The sequence below is a fragment of the Podarcis pityusensis genome, assembly GCF_964106645.2.
Source record: "Podarcis pityusensis genome assembly, chromosome: 15".
NCBI classification, from domain to species: Eukaryota; Metazoa; Chordata; class Lepidosauria; order Squamata; family Lacertidae; genus Podarcis; species Podarcis pityusensis.
In genome coordinates, this window is record NC_138040.1 from 112,706 (window position 1) to 131,034 (window position 18,329).

The following is an 18,329-nucleotide window of genomic DNA, read 5'->3' on the forward strand; positions in this document are numbered from 1 at the left end:
ACGCTGTACTGTTTTTAACATTTGATTGGGAGCCGCCCAGAGTGGCTGGGGAAACTCAGCCAGATGGGTGGGGTATAAATAATAAATTTATTATTTATTATTCTTATATAAACACCTGGAAGTTACCCTCCCCCCAGCCCTTGAACCAGGGAGATCAGAGGCGCTCTATCTCGCTCCTCTTTCCCTTCATTTTACTGAACAAGCCTTACTCTATGGTCAGCCATGCGCCCCTCTTTCCTAGAACTTCCGCCAGGCTGCCTGTCTCTATGGTTCCAGGGAGAGTCCTCCTCCCACCTCGCTGACGTCGAAACCGGAAGTATCACCTGGCGCCGCTCCCTCCCTCCTCGGATGGCGGAGCCTCTGAGAGGAGCTTCCGGTTTGCCTCAGGGACGAGGAAGGCGGCGGCGGCGGCGGCGGGCGATGAGGGCTGCGCGGGGCCGCTTGTGGGCGGCGCTGCTTTTGGGAGTCGTGGCGGCGGCGGCAGCGGAGGGCGGTGGCGACGGTTCCCCTTCGGGGCTGGTGACGTGCGGCTCCGTGGTGAAGCTGCTCAACCCCCGGCACGGAGTCCGCCTCCACTCGCACGACGTCCGATACGGCTCCGGTGAGGCCGCCGCCTTCGAGACCCTTCAAGTTCGCGGGGGGGGGGGAGGCGCTCGCCGATTGGCTGCCTGAAGACCCGCCCCCATGGGAACAGGGGCGAGGAGGGCGGCACTCTGTCCATGCTCTTAATCTCAGGTCGTGGGTTCGAGTTCCGGGTTGGGCAAAATATTTCTAGTGACCTGGTATACAAAACAAGTGAAGAAATAACAACAGAAACATTTGTTAGGTTTATTTATAGCCCACATTTCTCCCCCCTCTCCGAACTGGGTCTCAGGGAGCTTGCAAAAACCAAAACAAACACAGAAAATACACAGGAAGTTGATAAATAATGGTATACAGTAGTACCTCAGGTTACATACGCTGCAGGTTACAGACTGCTAACCTAGAAATAGTGCTTCAGGTTAAGAACTTGGTGCTTCAGGTTAAGAACTGTTTCAGGTTAAGAGCAGACCTCCGGAATGAATTAAGTACTTAACCCGAGGTACCACTGTATATAGGAACTATTCAGTTTAATTCAACAAAATGGATGAAATTGATTCAATGATACCAGCTTTTCAAAGAAAGTCAAGCAAAGTTCTTAACCCACGGTACTATTTCTGAGTTAGCAGAGTCTGTAACCTGAAGCGTTTGTAACCTGAAGCGTATGTAACCCGAGGTACCACTGTGTATGTGTGTAAAAAATATAATATAATACTTAGAATTAAAACATGAAAACAAATATATTAAAATGCAGACAGTAAAAACAACACACTGCTATTTAAAGGTCACTATTAAAATAAGGATGCGGGTGGCGCTGTGGGTTAAACCAGAGCCTACGGCTTGCCGATCAGAAGGTCGGCGGTTCGAATCCCCGCAATGGGGTGAGCTCCCATTGCTCAGTCCCTACTCCTGCCCACCTAGCAATTTGAAAGCACCTCAAAGTGCAAGTAGGTAAAATAGGTACCGCTCCAGCAGGAAGGTAAATGGTGTTTCCGTCCTCTGCTCTGGTTCGCCAGAAGCGGGTTAGTCCTGCTGGCCACATGACCCGGAAGCTGTACGCCAGCTCTCTCAGCCAGTAAAGCGAGATGAGCGCCCCAGTCGTCCGCGACTGGACCTAATGGTCAGGGGTCCCTTTACCTTTACCTATTAAAATAAAAGCAATAATAAAATTCTCTAGGTTTTTTTTAAACGAAGGGCAGTGTATAAAATCTAATAATGATAATACTACAAATTAATTTAAGAATAATTTCAACCTGAAGTCATATTTAGGGTAGATCCATTGAAATTATGTTTCTTTTTATTATATTTCCTGTGACAGTGAATTAAGAAAAAAGGAAGAGGCCTTGTTCTTTTTTCAATATCTATGCAGAACTATAGACCCCTCCCTATATGTCATAGAAGCACACAGACAAAGAACATTTCAGATAAACTTGCAGGCATCATGCCTGGAACAAAGGGAGGGTGAGGCTAACTTGTGGGTTCCTTTCTCTCCACAGGCAGCGGGCAGCAGTCGGTGACGGGGGTCACAACGGTCGACGACAGCAACAGCTACTGGCGGGTCCGGGGCAAGACAGACACGGTGTGTGAAAGGGGCACCCCTGTGCAGTGCGGGCAGTCCATCAGGCTGACCCACATCAACACCGGACGCAACCTGCACAGCCACCACTTCACATCCCCCCTCTCGGGCAACCAGGTGAGGCTGGTGGACTGGAGGTGGCGCAGGAGGAAGGCTCAACTTGCCACCTGTACTGCCAGGTGGAGGGTGGTGTCATGGACACAGAGGAACAGTGGGAGCTGGGGAACCAAGGGAAGAAGACTCCGAGACCCCAGGGACTGGTGCTGGGACAATGATGAGTGATCAGAAGGAGCGGACTGGGGGCGGGGGGGGGAGGTGCCGGAAGCTGAAGAAGTAACAGGGCTTAGTGAGCTGGGAGAGACTGTGACAGAAAGGAGGTCAAGAGGCAGAGATGAACCTAGCTGGTGAAGAAGCCAGGGGGTCTCTTCCTCCTGCTGCGACAAGCTCCTCTCTCAGCGGTCTCCCAGAACCAGAAGCAGCATGAAAAGGGCAAAGCGGTGACAGGCTTCACCCAGGTGCAGTGGGCTGTTGTGTTGGGGATACAACTTTCAGTCTCGGCAACTGGTTCATGTAGTAAGACCTACTGAGGAGGAGCTGCTGTGCTGAGTGTGAAGTTCATTTTTTTGGTAATAAAGAGTTAACTCCAACTCTGAACAGGAAGTATCTCCCAGTCTTACCAGGAGATGCCATTGGGCATTGAACCAGGGACCTTCTGCATGCAAAGCAGGGGCTCTTCCAGTGATCTCCAGCTCTTTTCAACCCCAGGTTTCTATTTTGTTTTTGTTTTTCATGCCCCACCCCCAAGAAATTTGAATGCTTGATATCAGCAACAGAAATGAGAGTCTTGGCCATTGCACACCTACAATGGGGCGGTCTCCACACCCCATTCACATTGTGCTGCCAGCCCTGTGCTGGACGGCGTAACCACTTGCTTCTTCTCTCACATGACAACAGAGTCATTGGAAAGTCTTGGCTGGCACCCTTTACGGTAAAGGTAAAGGGCCCCCTGACCATTAGGTCCAGTTGTGGCCGACTCTGGGGTTGCGGCGCTAGAGCTCTACAAATTCTAGCCCGCTCTTTGCCACCCTGGTATCCCACCCCCACCATGTGTTTTGGAGGGCACCACCTTGGCACCAGCTGCTCTAGCTAGTGGCAAAGGTTCTCTGTCACTCGCCTTACAGTAGCTCTTGACATCGATGAGTGCTTCATAGAACAGTAGAGGTGGAAGGGAACCCGACAGTCATCTAGTCCATGGGTAGGCAAACTAAGGCCCAGGAGCCGGAACCGGCCCAATTGCCTTCTAAATCCAGCCTGTGGATAGTCCAGGAATCAGCGTGTTTTTACATGAGTAGAATGTGTCCTTTTATTTAAAGTGCAACTCTGGGTTATTTGTGGGGCACAGGAATTTGTTCATTCCCCCCCCCCAATATATATAGTCTGCCCCCCCCACAAGGTCTGAGGGACAGTGGACCGCCCCCTGCTGAAAAAGTTTGCTGACCCTTGATCTAGTCCAGCCCCTGGCAGTGCAGGAATTGCAACTAAGGACTCCCTGACCGGTGACCATCCAACCTTCGCTTAAAAACCCCCAAGGAAGGAGAGACCACCACCTTCCAAAGGGAGGCTGTTCTCCTTTGAAGAGTGTGTGCGTCTGTTAACATTGCCTTGCTCTCTGCCTTGTCTGTTCCAGGAGGTCAGCGCCTTTGGGGAAGATGGCGAGGGGGACTTCTTGGACGACTGGACTGTCCTGTGCGGGGGCAGCTACTGGGACCGGGACAGTGAGGTGCGCTTCAAGCACTCCTCCACAGACGTGCTGCTCTCCGTGACTGGCGAACAGTACGGGCGGCCTATTCATGGCCAGAGGGAGGTCCACGGCATGTCCTACTCCAGCCAGGACAGCTACTGGAAGGCGATGGAAGGGATTTTCATGAAGCCGTCCGAGTTCCTGAAGGCAGAAATCTACCACTCTGAGCTATGACAGCATCGAGGTTTCTCCCTCCTCCTCTGCCAATGATCTGGTGTTCAGGGCCAGCAAGCCCCAGGTTGATCCCTTAGGCGGTTGAGGCTGCAGGTGTTGCGGTGGTGCTAAGACGCTGTCCTGTTGTGGGAATACCAGGACAAAGGTTCTCTGCCACTCCGTGGGCCACCATCTGCAACCGCACAACAGTGTTCCCCCATCCCTCCTTCCCTGCACACCTATTGCTGATATTCAAGCACCCGTGTGCCTGGGAGTCAGCCATAAATAAATGCAGGTTATTCAAGCAGGTGCAATGAGTACTTTGTGGTTTTTCTCCCTTCCCCATCTTATGCTCACAGTAAGAACAGAAATCTTACTGTGAGTCAGCAGTGAGATTTCTAAAATGTCTGTTACTGGGTGTTCCCTTCTACCATCTCACAATTCATAGTATCTTCTGTTTCTCTCATCAGTTCTCAAAGAAAGGCATTGAAAGGAAGCCACTGGTGTTCAGCTACATGACAGTTCCCCAGGACAGCTTAATGTTTTTACAAAAAGTTATCGGGTGCAAGCCCACCTACGCTGAGCTCGCAGCTCTTGGCTGGTCAATGGTAGCCAATATCGCATGCACACACTAAAGGTCTCTTCTGTATTTCTCTGCACTGAGAGGAAGAGGCCAAATGCATGTTCCCATGTAAGAGCTGGCTTTGTCCCTCTACTCTACTCCTCCCCTCCCTCCTAATTTTGGTGCACTGCTTCAGCTGACCCATCATTTCAGGACCCTATTTCCACTCCCCATCAAGTCCTGTATGCCCACAGCTCTTCTATGTAGCCATAGGCAAAGGAGGAATTGCATCCAGGGGAGCAAGCAGGTTTTCTGGAGGAGGATTTGCTTCCATCAACCTTGGAAAAAAGTGTTTTCAGGCTAGTAACTTGTGGGTTTGTTTACAGGGCTGGGAGCAGCACGGTCTGCAAGGGAACACATGTGCTCATTTATTTATTTTTATTAGATTTATATACTGCCCTTCATCAAAAGATTCACAAGCTAAAACACACAGAGGTAGATTTTTAAAGGGGTTTTTTGGTACAAAAACACATGCATGTAAATAGTAATGAATTTTATTTATACCCCGCCCTCCCCAGCCAGAGCTGGGCTCAGGGTGGCTAACACCAATAAAATCACAGTAAAAACATAAGGGGGGGGACCAATTTAAAATACAGGTTAAAATGCAATTTAAAATGCAGCCTCTTTTTGAAGTAGCTGATAGATCAAGACCATAAGGGGAGAGCAACATAAGGGTCAGACTGAGTCCAAACCAAAGGCCAGGCAGAACAGCTCTGTCTTGCAGGCCCTGCGGAAAGATGTCAAGTCCCGCAGGGCCCTAGTTTCTTGGGACAGAGCGTTCCACCAAGTCGGGGCAGTACTGAAAAGGCCCTGGCCCTAGTTGAGACCAATCTAACCATCTTGCGACAGGGGACCTCCAAAATGTTGTCATTTGTGGACCTTAAGGTCCTCCGCGCGGCATACCAGGAGAGGCGGTCCCGTAAGTACGTGGGTCCTGGGCCGCATAGGGCTTTAAGGGTCAAACTAGCACCTTAAAATAGGATGGCATGGAGCCCTTTTTGCACATAGGGTAAACTGACATGAGTTGGGCATAAACGGATCAGACCACTGCTACCTGGAGACGCTGCCTGGATTTGAACCTGGCACCTTCTGTGTGCTTAGCTGACACACGTGTGCTTGCCCAAGGCCTTCCTCATTCCCTGGTGAGAAACCTTGACTTGTGAAATAAAACTCTTCCTTGTCATTTTTTTCTGACACGTAGCGATCTCTGGCTATGCCAGTGGTGGCTGGAGCGAATGGGAATTGCAGTCAGAAACTTCCAGAGGTCACCTGCTTGGGGAAACCGGGTTAATGTTTGATTTTTATGAATACATTCCATCCAGTGCATGCTATGTGACGTCTTGTGTTTGAACCAATAAATAGAATCTCTCCCTCCCTTGCAAGTATCTGCTCCATTCTCGTGTGACTTCAGAACTCAGTTGAGGTGGCTTCTGGAGAACCTTTGCCGCTCCAGATATTGCTGAAATACAGCTCCCTTCAGCCACAGCAAGTGTGACCAATAGACAGAGATGATGGGGTTGGCAAGATCTGGAAGGCTGCATGCTCACCACACATTGCCCTACACCAACAGGGCCTTTTCTTCCCCTGCCTATAAAGAGAATGGTTGGAACTTGTCCTACGGTGGCATACATATTTGATGTTCATTTGTTTCTTAAAATTTATATACTGCTTGATTGTTTAAAAAAAAAGCGGTTTACAGAAATGATAAAGCAATAAAAATATAAAAAACCTAAATTAACAATAGAGGACTTTTGCAAAGTTAAAACAACAATAGACTAAAAACAGACTGAAACTCACATCAACTTTCTAAACATGTTTTTAGCAGGCAGCAAAAAGTTTGCAGTGAAGGCACCTGCCTAATATCAAGAGGCAGGGAGTTCCAAAGGGCAGGTGATTCCGCACTAAAAGGCTGAGTTCCCAAATGTGGAATGGGTGTTACATGGAACACAGTGCTGGTCTTGGAGATGGGGATACAGGGAGGAGAAGTCCTGCCTTCTCCACTCCTAGCCCTCCCTAAAAGCGATTCTTAAGGAGATTGCAATGCATTTTTTTCGGGGGGGGGGGGAGTGTACGTTGTAGAGCAGACAATGGCACACTGCATCCCTCACAGACTTTTTTTTTACTCATTGCAATAACACGCTTGTTTTCCAGTGTAGGGCTAAAACTTTTCATATTTAAACAGTTAAATATTTTCAAGCACCTTGAATTTCTTTTTAAGTTCCACATTTGATCCATCTAAAAAGGAGCATATTATAATAGAATTGAAAGTTGGAAGGGACCCCCTGCAATCCAGGAGCGAAATAAAATACAGTACACACAGTGGTGCAAAAACTAAATGTGCTGTCTCTCTTTATTTACATAAGCCACTTTTCGCCCACTGGGCACCCTCCAGATGTTTGGGACTACAACTCCCAGCAGCCCCAACCCCCAAGCTGATTGGCGACAGCTGACCATTGCATGGCTGGATACAGTTGGGTGACAACGGCAGGGCAAAGACATCCTGCAGAGAGCGCGGCATTCTTACAGAACGAAACAAACCCTGGAATGCTTTTGGCTGAACAGGCGCTTCAATACAAAGCCTCTGCTCATTCCTCGATTGCAGAGGGCTTCTTCCGCCCTGTTTAGGGAAGTTTTTAATATTTAATGCTGTACTGTTTTTAACATTTGATTGGGAGCCGCCCAGAGTGGCTGGGGAAACTCAGCCAGATGAAAGGGGTGTAAATATTAAATAATAATAATAATAATAATAATAATAATAGTTTTCAGTTGGGCAGGCCGAGGCCAGGAACTACATTTCCCAGGATGCTCCAGGAGGAGCTGGAGACAGACGCGAGGGCCACTAACCCGCTGTTGCATCTGCCAAGTGCTGCGCCTTGCTGGGCGCAACAGAGCCTTTCTCCACTCCCTCGGAGAGGGAGAGCCGGGCTGGGAAGGCAGAGGAGGGGGCTCGCTCAGCAACCCTCCTGGGGCCCTTCTTCAGGGCCCCCCTTCTTTGAACCCGGCCTCCGCCCTGCCCTGCAGCTCCCTCCGGCGCCGGCAGCCGCCCTGTGCCGAAGCGCTCTGTGCGCACCCGGAGGCTGGCACGCCGGCAGGCAGGCAGGCAGGGGCGGGGCTTCCCCGGAGAGGCCTTAGTCCCGCCCCTCCCCCGGCCCCCGGCCTATGGCTGCAGCGCACGGGGCCGCGCGCGCGCCTCCGCCTCCCCCGCCCTCCCTGCCCGCGCGCTCCCGCCGGCCCTTCCCCAGGCGCTGCCGGCGACGGGCGGTTGGAAGGAGCAGCCCAGGCGCCCCCGATGGCGGGCCCGGTGCTGGGCGCCTTGCTACTGGTCCTGCTGGTGCTACTGGGCGGCTTCTGCCTGGGGAGGTAAGGGAGATTGCAGCACTCTTATTTTTTCCAGGGGGGCATCGGTTTAGGGGGCGCCTTCCCCGTCCCCATTAAGGCCCGAGACCCTCCTCTGCCACCCCCAGTTTGCCATGACCAGGTGGCACTGCCAACCTCCCTTCCCTGCTCCCCCCAGCCCCGAAAACTGGGCACCCCTGCTGTTCACCTCTCTGCAGTTGGGCTGGCACTGCCACCCTGGCCTAGTCCTCCGCCCCCCCAGCCACTCTGCCCACTCTGGATGCCAGGGGGCACTGCCAGTTTCATTAGCCCTCTCCCTCTCCCAAATAATTCTGTGTGCCGCCCACCCTCCCTCCCTCCCTCCCTTATGCCAACCGGTCCCCCACCCTGGGTAAACGTTGCCACTTTTATCTGCCATGGCACAGATTGCCACCTTTCATCAGCCTGGCACTGCTCAGATTCCAGGTAGCGTCGCCAGCTCCAGCCTCTGAAAGCCCCTTCTCTAAGTTCTGGGCTTGCTCTAACCACTACACCACACTGGCTCTCCAAGGGCGAGGGACGGAATTGGGGAAGTCCTTCTGCAGTGGGGTGGCACGCCTGGCTCCTGTGGTGTAGCGTTGGAGAGAAGACGCCAGGGTTCGAAGTACCTGTTCTCCCCCCTCACCCAAAATACCACCCACAGGCCCCCCAACTGCCCAGTGAGGTGTGGGCACCTCCACAAGTCGGGGCTGCCTTACACCCACTCTGCGGGGCATCACGGCTGGCAAAGCTGCCAGTGGCTGTGCTGTTTGTTTTGTCTGCATCTGTGCCAGCCTCTCATTCACCCCTTGCCTGGCATTGCCTGTCCCACTTTGCCATCTTATGACACCACCGGCCCAGTCTTCAACTCCTTCGCTCCCCCAAATCTGAGCCCCTGGGGTCTCCTGTCCCTGGACTGCTGCCCACCCGGATGCCCACTGCTGACGCTGCCTTTCCTTCTTTGCCCCCTTGCTGGCATTGCTCCCAACTGGTGCCCACAACACTGCAAAGCTTTGCGCCTCTTTTGGGGGTTTGTTCTATCCCCCGATTCCAGGGTCTGATGATCACTTGCTGCATTTCTGTCCCACCTTCTTTTGAACTCAAGATCCTGCGCATGGTTCTCCTCGCTTAATTTCCACCACAACCCTGCGAGGTAGGCCAGGCTGAGAGGTAGTGCCTGGCCCCCAGGGTCACACCCAGCAAGCTTCCTGGCCGAGGGGGGGGGGGATTTGAACCCTGGCCTCTCCCAGGTCCTAGTCTGAGACTCGAACCCAGGCACCCCCAAACTCGGCCCTCCAGATGTTTTGGGACTACAGTTTTTTGGGGTTTTAAAAAAAATATTTAATCATTTTTTCAATACAAACAGCAACCACAAAAACCACATACAACAAAAACCACCATAACACTAATAACACAATTTAACAATTCAGATTTCAGTACTGATATCCCTATAACTACACCTTTTTATCAGTATTTCCCCACCTCTCCTCCCCCCTACTTCCCACCACTTCCCGCCTTATCGCTTAAATACTACAGTTCCCATCATCCCTGACTACGGGTTCTGTTAGCCAGGGATGGTGGGGGTTGTAGTCCCAAAACATCTGGAGGGCCGAGTTTGGGGCTGCCTGCTCTAACCACTACACCACACCATCCAAATATACCACCCCACGGCTTTCGCTCATTTTGCCCCACACAGCCTGGGGTGGGTGTGAGACGACGTTACAAGGTGCTCGCAAGAGGCAGTGTGGTGTAGTGGTTAGAGTTCCTGGCAGCTTAATGAACCTTACAGGGCTGTTGTGGGGATTAAATGAGGGCGGGGACACGCATGCCACCTTGAAAGGGGAAAGGTCGGGACAGAAATGCATTAATACTGATTGCAATTAATAATACTCCTGATGACAGGAGTGCCCCTGAGCTCGTGCAGGGTGCTTTTCCTTTGCCAGTAAGCAACAGCAGCTCACGTTTGTATCTGCCTGCGCCCTTAGGGGCCTGGTCACAGATAGGAAGAGCCTTGCCCCCTGGGTCGTGCTGGATGGGAGTTGTAGTCAAAAACATCTGCCAGGCTCCAGGTATCCAAAGGCTGACTTAGAACGTAAATAACAGTGTCTCGAGTGTTCGCTAGGAGATGTTGGCTGCAAAGGGCGGGGAGACCCCTTTTGTCGGGGTTCAGTTTGGGAACTATAGCACCCTTAAAGGACTGCGGGTGCCCCTTTGGGCTCCTCGCACTTCCGATCCCGTAGGCCTTGTCTGGGTCCCGGGTGCGAGTCTTGCTTTCAGCCATGGTGGCGGATCAGGGTTATTTATGGCGCATCCTCAGCGATTGCTTTGGAGTGATACAATCAGTTTCAAAAGGAGACAGGTTGGTCAAGTGCAATCCTTTTAGGGGGGGAAAGAGTTGAATTTCAGCAGAGCAAAATCTCCCTGTTCCGTCGCGAGTCGCTCTGTGTTTGGCTGTGAGCATTTTGGATGGTTGTGGGGACAGCAAAGGCCGTGATATAAAGCAGGGACCTGTGTCCCTGGTCCTGAATTGAATAGCCATGAGGACTGCAGCCTTGTTTTACTTTCTCTAGGTGTAGCTCAGTGGCAGAGCCCCTACTTTGCAGGCAGAAGGTTCTAGGTTCAGTCCCCGATTTCTTCAGATAGGGTTGCAGGTTTCCTCTGCCTGAAACCCTGGAAGACACTGCCGGTCAGTGTCGAGAACACTGAACTAGACAGAGCAGTGGTCTTACTCTGTGCAAGGTAGCTTCCCATGTTCCTATTTAAGCCAGCTAATTATTAACCTCATGAGGACTAGCGTTTTAATTCATTTTTAGGGAAGAGGTGGTACGGGGGAAATCTGCTTTGCATGCAGAAGGTCCCAGGCTCAATCCCCAGTGGCATCTTCAAGCAGAGCTGGGAATATCCCCTGCCTGAAACTTTGGAGAGCTGCTGCCAATCAGTGTAAGGAATACTGAACTGGATGGATCAATAGTCTGGTTTCGACATTCTGAAAAAATGAGCACTGTAGATTTCATGGAATTGTAGAGGTGGAAGGGACCCCGGGGGTCATCTAGTCCAACCCCCTAGATGGAACAGACACGATGGGGAGGTGAGGGCAATGGCAAGGGGCTTAGCTGTTGCAGCATAGATATTTTGCTCCGGTAGTGACGCTGCCCCAGTGCAGAACTTAGAACCGTTGGGTGCAGAATTAAAGTTTCTAGTCCTTATTGGCTACTGAGAGATGGGATTGAGATGGGAGTGGGGAAGAAGGAGGAGAAACCTCCCTACTGTGAAAGGAAACGGAATCAAATTCTGTGCAGAATAAACCAATAGGTTTAAATGTTGGAGTTTAATTCAGCTTGCAGAATTCTACCTGCCGTGTGGAATTTTGGAGTTAACTTTTTGGTGTGGAATCCTTGCATTTTTTTGTTTGCTGTTTCCTTCCTTCTGTTGTTCGTAAAAATATATCTCACCAGACTTACGCATCTAAAAAACGATGCAGTTCATTAAAACCAAACGAGCTATCTCAGGCTAGAGTGGAAAGCCAGTGAATGATGGCATTTGGTGAGAATTGAGGTGGATTTGTTATAGCAAAAAATAATATACCGTAGCCCTCCTAAGATCCTCTTCAGCCACGTATGCTACTGGAAAGTGTTCAGAAGATCAGGGTAAGGAACTGTGTGAAGTAAGGTCAATGGTGTTTGAAGGCACACATTTGCAGATTTCTTTTTTCTTTTTTAAAAAACCTGTTCAGCCTGTCCCCTGAAAGCAACCAAATCCAGTTCTATGCAACCTTCCAGGAATCACTTGCAAAAAAAGGCAAAATTGGGTGGAGCAACCAAGGCACATTTCCCATTTTGGACGGTAGGCTCTGCTCATCCGTTTCCATCCAAGCAAGCAATCTCCTTTCCTGCAATTTGAAGCCATCACTTCACGTCCTGCCCTCTGGAGCAGGGGAAAATGAGCTTCTTCGCTCTTCCACTGGACAAGCTTTGAGATATTTGAAGATGGATCTCCTGCCTCCTCTCAGTCTCCTCTTCCAGGCTCGACATCCGCAGCTCCTTCGACTGTTCCTCACCAGGCGCATGTGACAGACAGCAGAGCCCGAGTCTGGCGCTGCAGTCCCTCAGGATTCCACCAGAGGGCTGAAGCCTCTCTCCAATTGGCTGCTGAGAGGAGGGGGAGGAGCCAGCCATTTTGGCAGAAGAATAAAAGGCGCTTTTTCTGAGGGAGAGAGTCAGTCAGGGCTTGGACTGAGGGGAAACTGGCTCTAAGAGCCGGTTGAGGGTCTGGGGAGGAAAATGGAGGGCTGAGGCAGGAGAGGCAGACACTGTGGGAATTATTATTATTATTTCATACCACGCCCATCTGGCTGGGTTACCCCAGCTACTCTGGGCGGCTTCCAACAAAAGATTAAAACTATATTAAAATTTAAATTTAAAAAAGGCCACTCTTCCTCTTGGGAGAGATCTTGTGGAAAGAGGAGGCTCCCAAGCCAGTCACAAGGGCCGAGGGGCTTCCCGGGATCTGGTATCCCAAATAAAATGCTTCAGGAGGGGCATTGCTAAGAGAGAGGGCAGCTGAGGGAAAGGGCTCCTCGCTCAGGAGCCAAAGTATGAAGCGGCGAAGGGAGATTTAGCTGCGTCCAAAATATTTCGCCGTAACTGACACCTGTCACAACTAAGTAAAGGAATGAGAGTACGCAGAAGCTCAGAGGAACATCTCCTCGGGGCCGGATTTACGTATAAGCTAAACAAGCTATAGCTTAGGGCCTCACTCTCTTGGGCGCCCCCAAAAATGTAAATAAAAAAAAACCTGGTTGTACATTTCCAAAATAGAAGATAAAAAACAAATAAGACAAAACCGACATACAGCAACAGTGTTTTTCGTTGTGTAGGCTCCTATGATGTAAGGAATGGGCCTCACCTGCTAGCCTGCTCCCTAAAATATCACTGGTTTGCTCATTTCTATATATCCAGTGGTACCTTGGTTCTCAAACTTCATCCGTTCCGGAAGTCCGTTCCAAAACCAAAGCGTTGCAAAACCAAGGCACGCTTTCCCATAGAAGTAATGCAAAACGGATTAATCCATTCCAGACTTTTAAAAACAACCCCTAAATTTTAACATGAATTTTACTATCTAATGAGACCATTGATCCATAAAATGAAAGCAGTAATCAATTTACTGTGCTATAAAGTAAACAAAACAGTATTGTAGATGATAAAAATGAAAATTTAAAAAATTTCTTACCTGCATTGATGATAGTCATTGTTTGGATGGGGAGCTTTTATCCATTTCCGCAGTCAAAGGACAGCTGGACATATAAAGGGCCCCATTACCTTCAGTAGCTTAGGGCCTCATCAAACCTAAATCCGGCCCTGCATCTTACCACCTCTTCTTCCAAGTGAAGTGTAACAACTGATTTTGAGTCACTGAACTTCAAGAGAAGCTGCACCTGTTGAGTTTCAGCCTGAAGCATAAGCCATAAGTTAACTTCTGCCTGAAAGAACACCTCTCCTGACCCAACTTCTTACTTTTGCAAATGGAACTTTTCTTGTTGGGTCAGCTCCCACCTGTGACTTCAAGTCCCAGAGGGTTTGCTTGTTTTTCCCCAAAATGACCCCTGAATTTTTGAATGTAATTGATATTGATGCTGCATTTTATGTTGTATTTTATGCTGTTTTTAAGTCGCATTTTAATCAATGTTTTATATTTGCTGTTAGCTGCCCTGAGCCTGGTTTTTAAACCGGGAAGGGCGGGTATAAATAATTTTTTTTAATTATTATTATTCCCTCACGCAAGACGCACATAGCCTGTGGTAAATGGAAGACATTTGTGTCAATAGCGTACTGTGAGGTGCAATATTTAATGGGGGGGGGGTCAGTGGTGGGATCCGTGACTTTATTATTTGGTGGTTGGCGGGCTGAGTCTGCTACATCTTGGCTTCCAGACATCTTGGCTGCCTTCCTCTGCTGATTGTTGGGAGGCTCAGCGCAGATAAAAGAAAGCCCTTCTTTGTTCAGGGCAGAGTTAAACTGTGGAACTCCCTGCCACAGGAGCCAATGAGGGCCGCCAACTTGGATGGCTTTGGAAGAGGATTAGACAAATCCATGGAAGAGAAGAGGGCTCTGCTCTGCCCTCTGCTCTGCCCTCGCAGTTGGAGGCTGCGATGCTTCTGAATACCAGTTTCTGGAAACCCCAGGAGGGGAGATTTCCTGCTTCTTATGTCCTTACAGTCACACGTTTGATTCCCCTGGTAGAGTTTCCCCACCGCTGAGCTATACCGCAGAAAACAGGTGCCGTAGGGAAGACTGCATTTTGCATGCGTGGGGGCCACTGATTCGAATCCTGACGTTCCCTTAGGTGGCTCCTGTACATCCTGGTCACCAACTGGTGTCGCCGGCGGCTGCAGGCAGAGCTGAAGGTGGGCTCTTTTGGGTTCTTTTGGATTCAGAACCTCAGCCTGAAGTTCCAGGAGGAGCAACAGACAGTGGTAGGTACCAGGGTGTGTTTGTGTCTTTGACATCAACCCTGGTCTGGCGAGGCTTGCAAACTTTCCTGCTCACCTGTGGCAAGTCTTGCCCATTTGACTTACTTTCCTTTGTATAAAACAAGCCCGAAGGTTGTCCCCAACCCGCTCACAGATCCTTGTATGATCAGCGGGAACAGTTGATCCTGGCAATTATTAACCACTCTCAATTCCACCCTGGCCATTGCCACCTGCTCAGATTTTAACTTGTCTGAATTAATTTTAAGATGTATTTTAATTAATTGATGTCTGTTTTTATGCTTATTGTGTTGTTTTTATGATGTTAGCTGCTCTGAGCCCAGCCTCGGCCAGGGAGGGCAGGATACAAATACAATTTTTTTTTATTATTCTTATAATTCCTATTCTTATTCTTATTATTATTATTAGGCAAACCACACACAAGAGGCAGTTTTGTGCAATTCTTCCCCTGCTTCAGCCCTACGAAGCTGGTCTGCCCCTTGAACCTTGTCCCGGGGGGGGGGATAGCCGTGGGTGTGCCACATTGAATCTGTGGGGCAGAGGGCACATACCTGGGAGGTACATGCAGCCATCATGGGTGTCTCTTGGCTGTGCCGTTTTAGGAAATCGACAGCGTCTGGATCTCCAGCAAGCTCCTGAACCATGATGTCCCGTGAGTATTTATTGAATGCATTCATATTCCGCCTTTGCTCAAACGATACCAAGGTGGTGCACGTTGTCTTCGCCCTTCCCATTTCACCCTCACAACAACCCTGTGAGACAGGTTAGGCTGAGAGGAAGCAACTGGGCTTAAGGTCAACCAGTGGGCTTGATGGCTAAGTGAGGATTTGAACCCTGGTCTCTCCTGGGTCCTAGTCCTTGAATCCCCGCAACAACCCTGTGAGACAGGTTAGGCTGAGAGGGAGAGCCCCAGGTCACACACAGCGAGCTCTGTGGCCGAGTGAGAGATTTGAATCCGGGTCTCCCAGGTCCTAGTCCAACACTCCAACCCCTACACCACACTGCCTCTACTGCCTTGTAGTTTCCCCACCAGTCAATCCTTCAGGGAACGCTCTCTGCATCCACTCGTCTGGCATGGAACCCTGCAGGGCGGGCGGATATTGAACCCTGGTGGATTAGGGGCCAAATTTGGGGAGGAAGGGTGGTGTTACAACCTCTGCTTGGCCCCAGAACACATTCATAACATAAATTAGGTTCTTTATGTTGCACATTGCCGTGGGATCTTCTGCTTAAAGGCAAAATATAAATAAAAAAATAAGAATAACCTCTGCTGACTCATAGCATTTCCAGTTAGGGCTGGGAAACAGGGCTTGGTGGTTGTATCAGCATCCTACAGCAGAAAGGAGGCTGTGGGCCTCCAGATGCTGCTGAACTACAACTCCCAATGCCCTGTCCACTGGCTACTTTTCCTACTGGCTTCTTCTGCCAGTCAGTGTAGACAATACAGAGCTAGACAGACCAATGGCCTGATTCAGTGTAAGGCAGCATCCTGTGCCCCTGCTTAAAGCCGCCCTTCCTTGAGAACCACGAGGACTAGAATCTTGTTTTCAGTCTTAGAGGAGGAGCTGCAGCTTGCTGGGAGAAGGCCCCAGGCTGAAACCCTGATGGCATCTCCAAGAGAGACAGGGCAGGACCCTTTGGAGAGCCATTGCTGCCAGTCAGTGCGGACAGTGCTGAGCTAAACAGACCCAAACGTCGGAGGAGAAGTCAGTTTCCTACGAATCCCCAAACTGCTTTTTAAACACCTTAAAAATTCCTCTTTAAGTCTTGATACTGAACTGGGCTAGCTCTGCTTGCATTGAAATCCTGTCTCTCGGTGGGAGGGTTGGCAGGGGGAAGACGGTTGCACCTCCAGCTGCACCCCCCTGCTCCTGACCCCATTTTCACACACACCCTTCCATCTGCAGGCGCTACCTGGCGCTCTGCTTCGGAGAGGTGCGCATCCGCGTGGACCTGCAGAAGGCGCCCAGGCTGCCATCCCCGGAGGCCCCAGCAGATGGTGGCGTTGAGCAAGGCAAGGTGCTCTCCCTTGGACCCTCACTGCTGCGGCTCCTCAGCCAGGTGAGAGGTGCTCAGGTCTGGGCAGGGAGCCTGGGTGGGTGGGTCTGGACCTCTGCCTCCTCACAGACACCCCCCCTCTGCGCCCTCCCCAGCTCTGCTCTGTCCATGTGGAGGCGGTCAACGTCATGGTCCTGCATGCAGCAGCCTCCGAGTCCCTGTGGCACGTGCAGGTGACCAGGACACAGATCCTGCTGGATGGCGACGGGAGACGGTGAGTCTATGGGGGTGGTTTGGCTACCTGTAGCCCTGCCTGTCCGCAGCTCAGGACAGAGCGCCTGACTTAACATGCAAGAGGTTCTGGGTTCATTTCCCGGGGTCTCCAGATCCAGCTCTTCTTACTGAGGTCTGTTGGTACAGCGGAACCTCCATGCCCAGGAACAGTCTACCTCCAAAAACCAAGCAGTGGGGAACAACTGGAGAGCACTGTTGTGCTCAGATCCTGCTTGTGGGTTTTGGATTAAGGGCACCTGGTTGTCCCCAGTGAGAACAGGAAGCTGGACCTCATGGGCCACTGGCCTAATCCAGAAGGCTCTTCTTCGGTTCTTATGGAACCTACAGGTCCAGAGGCAATCTATCTAGATTCCTAGCCATTGTGAGAAGAGGGCTCCAGCAGCCAGCCTCTTCTTAAGGCGGTACTATTTCTTAAAAAATAAATCTCTCAGTTGTGGGTGGGGTCACTGCAGTCTTTTTCTTTGTTCTTTGATCACTCAGAGTTGGATTGCTCTTATCCCCCACCCTTTTGCCTCCCCCAGCATGGCCTGCGAGGCGACCTTCTCCCAGGTGAACAGCAAAGTCCTGAAAAGCAGCCGACAGGTAAGGCGGGGGGGGAGGTGAGCGAAACACCTGGTGGTTGGGAGCTTGCTTCTGTCAATTTATTTGTAAAAGTGTTTCCGGACTGCCAGTCTGTAGGATAAGACACAGCAGTGTCCAGCACCAAGATATAAAAGAAAGTGATTTTCTTTAAAAGCATAATTAGAAGTAACTGCATAGGTCTGGGTCTTCTAGAGATGCCCAGAAGTTGAAAGTGAGAGGGTGCCTGTTGCATCCCTGATGGATGCGTGTCCCGCAGCCTAGGATCAAGGATGCTGAATGCCCAACTTCTGACCAATCACTAACAGCTGCAACCTTCCCTCTCCCCAAGGGCTCCTGCCTTTCTCAGACCTGCATGCTTTATTGATTCATATACAGCACGTGGGTGTTAAAACAGCCACCAGCCTCAAAACGGTTTGCAAAAAAAAGAAGTCAATAAGTAAAAGAAAAACAATAACCTAAGACTTTCCAAAAGTTAAAATAGCAGTCGAATAAAAACAGATTATAGTGGATGCTCAGGTTGCGAACATGATCCGTGAAGGATGCACGTTTGCAACCCACAGCGCCTGCAACCCGCAGCGGCGCATCTGCGCACACGCGGGTTGCGATTCGGCACTTCTGCGCATACACAAAGTGTGAGTTAGCGTTTCTGCGCATGTGTGACTGCCGAAACCCGGAAGTAACCTGTTCCAGTACTTCCGGGTTTCAGCGGTCCGTAACCCGAAAAAACGCTGAAGCGTCTGTAACCCGAGGTATGACTGTGCAATTTACACCAGCTTTCCAAGTTTCCAGGCTGACTTGTCTAAGCAACACACATCATGAATTGCACTATATTGCCAGGTCCAAAATTATGAAACCAATACCATGCTACGGATTTCAAATCGGC

At 50.4% G+C, this 18,329-nt stretch overlaps 2 protein-coding genes across 2 annotated transcripts in view; both read left to right on the plus strand.

The window, feature by feature from the left end:
• The first annotated feature begins 333 nt into the window (after positions 1-333).
• SDF2 (stromal cell derived factor 2) lies at positions 334-4,418 on the plus strand. Its single transcript, XM_080984084.1, has 3 exons — positions 334-601; positions 2,076-2,272; positions 3,843-4,418. Exons 1-3 carry the CDS (start codon positions 349-351, stop codon positions 4,128-4,130), a joined length of 738 nt encoding a protein of 245 aa, XP_080840210.1. The 5' UTR covers positions 334-348; the 3' UTR covers positions 4,131-4,418.
• Positions 4,419-7,958: 3,540 nt separating this feature from the next.
• BLTP2 (bridge-like lipid transfer protein family member 2) overlaps positions 7,959-18,329 on the plus strand; it is a 42,973-nt gene continuing 32,602 nt past the window's right edge. The window contains exons 1-6 of the mRNA XM_080984086.1: positions 7,959-8,091; positions 14,428-14,557; positions 15,175-15,224; positions 16,480-16,633; positions 16,726-16,844; positions 17,386-17,446. Coding sequence (XP_080840212.1) covers positions 8,021-8,091; positions 14,428-14,557; positions 15,175-15,224; positions 16,480-16,633; positions 16,726-16,844; positions 17,386-17,446 — 585 coding nt within the window. The 5' untranslated portion in view covers positions 7,959-8,020. The remainder of the gene's footprint in view (positions 8,092-14,427; positions 14,558-15,174; positions 15,225-16,479; positions 16,634-16,725; positions 16,845-17,385; positions 17,447-18,329) is intronic.

What these genes read in the sequence shown, in the direction of transcription:
- SDF2 (XM_080984084.1), top strand. Translation starts at nt 349, where the DNA reads ATGGCGGAGCCTCTGAGAGGAGCTTCCGGTTTGCCTCAGGGACGAGGA. An exon ending in CGACGTCCGATACGGCTCCG is followed by an intron (nt 602 to 2,075) that starts GTGAGGCCGCCG and finishes TTCTCTCCACAG; the next exon opens with GCAGCGGGCAGCAGTCGGTG. An exon ending in CCCCCCTCTCGGGCAACCAG is followed by an intron (nt 2,273 to 3,842) that starts GTGAGGCTGGTG and finishes TGTCTGTTCCAG; the next exon opens with GAGGTCAGCGCCTTTGGGGA.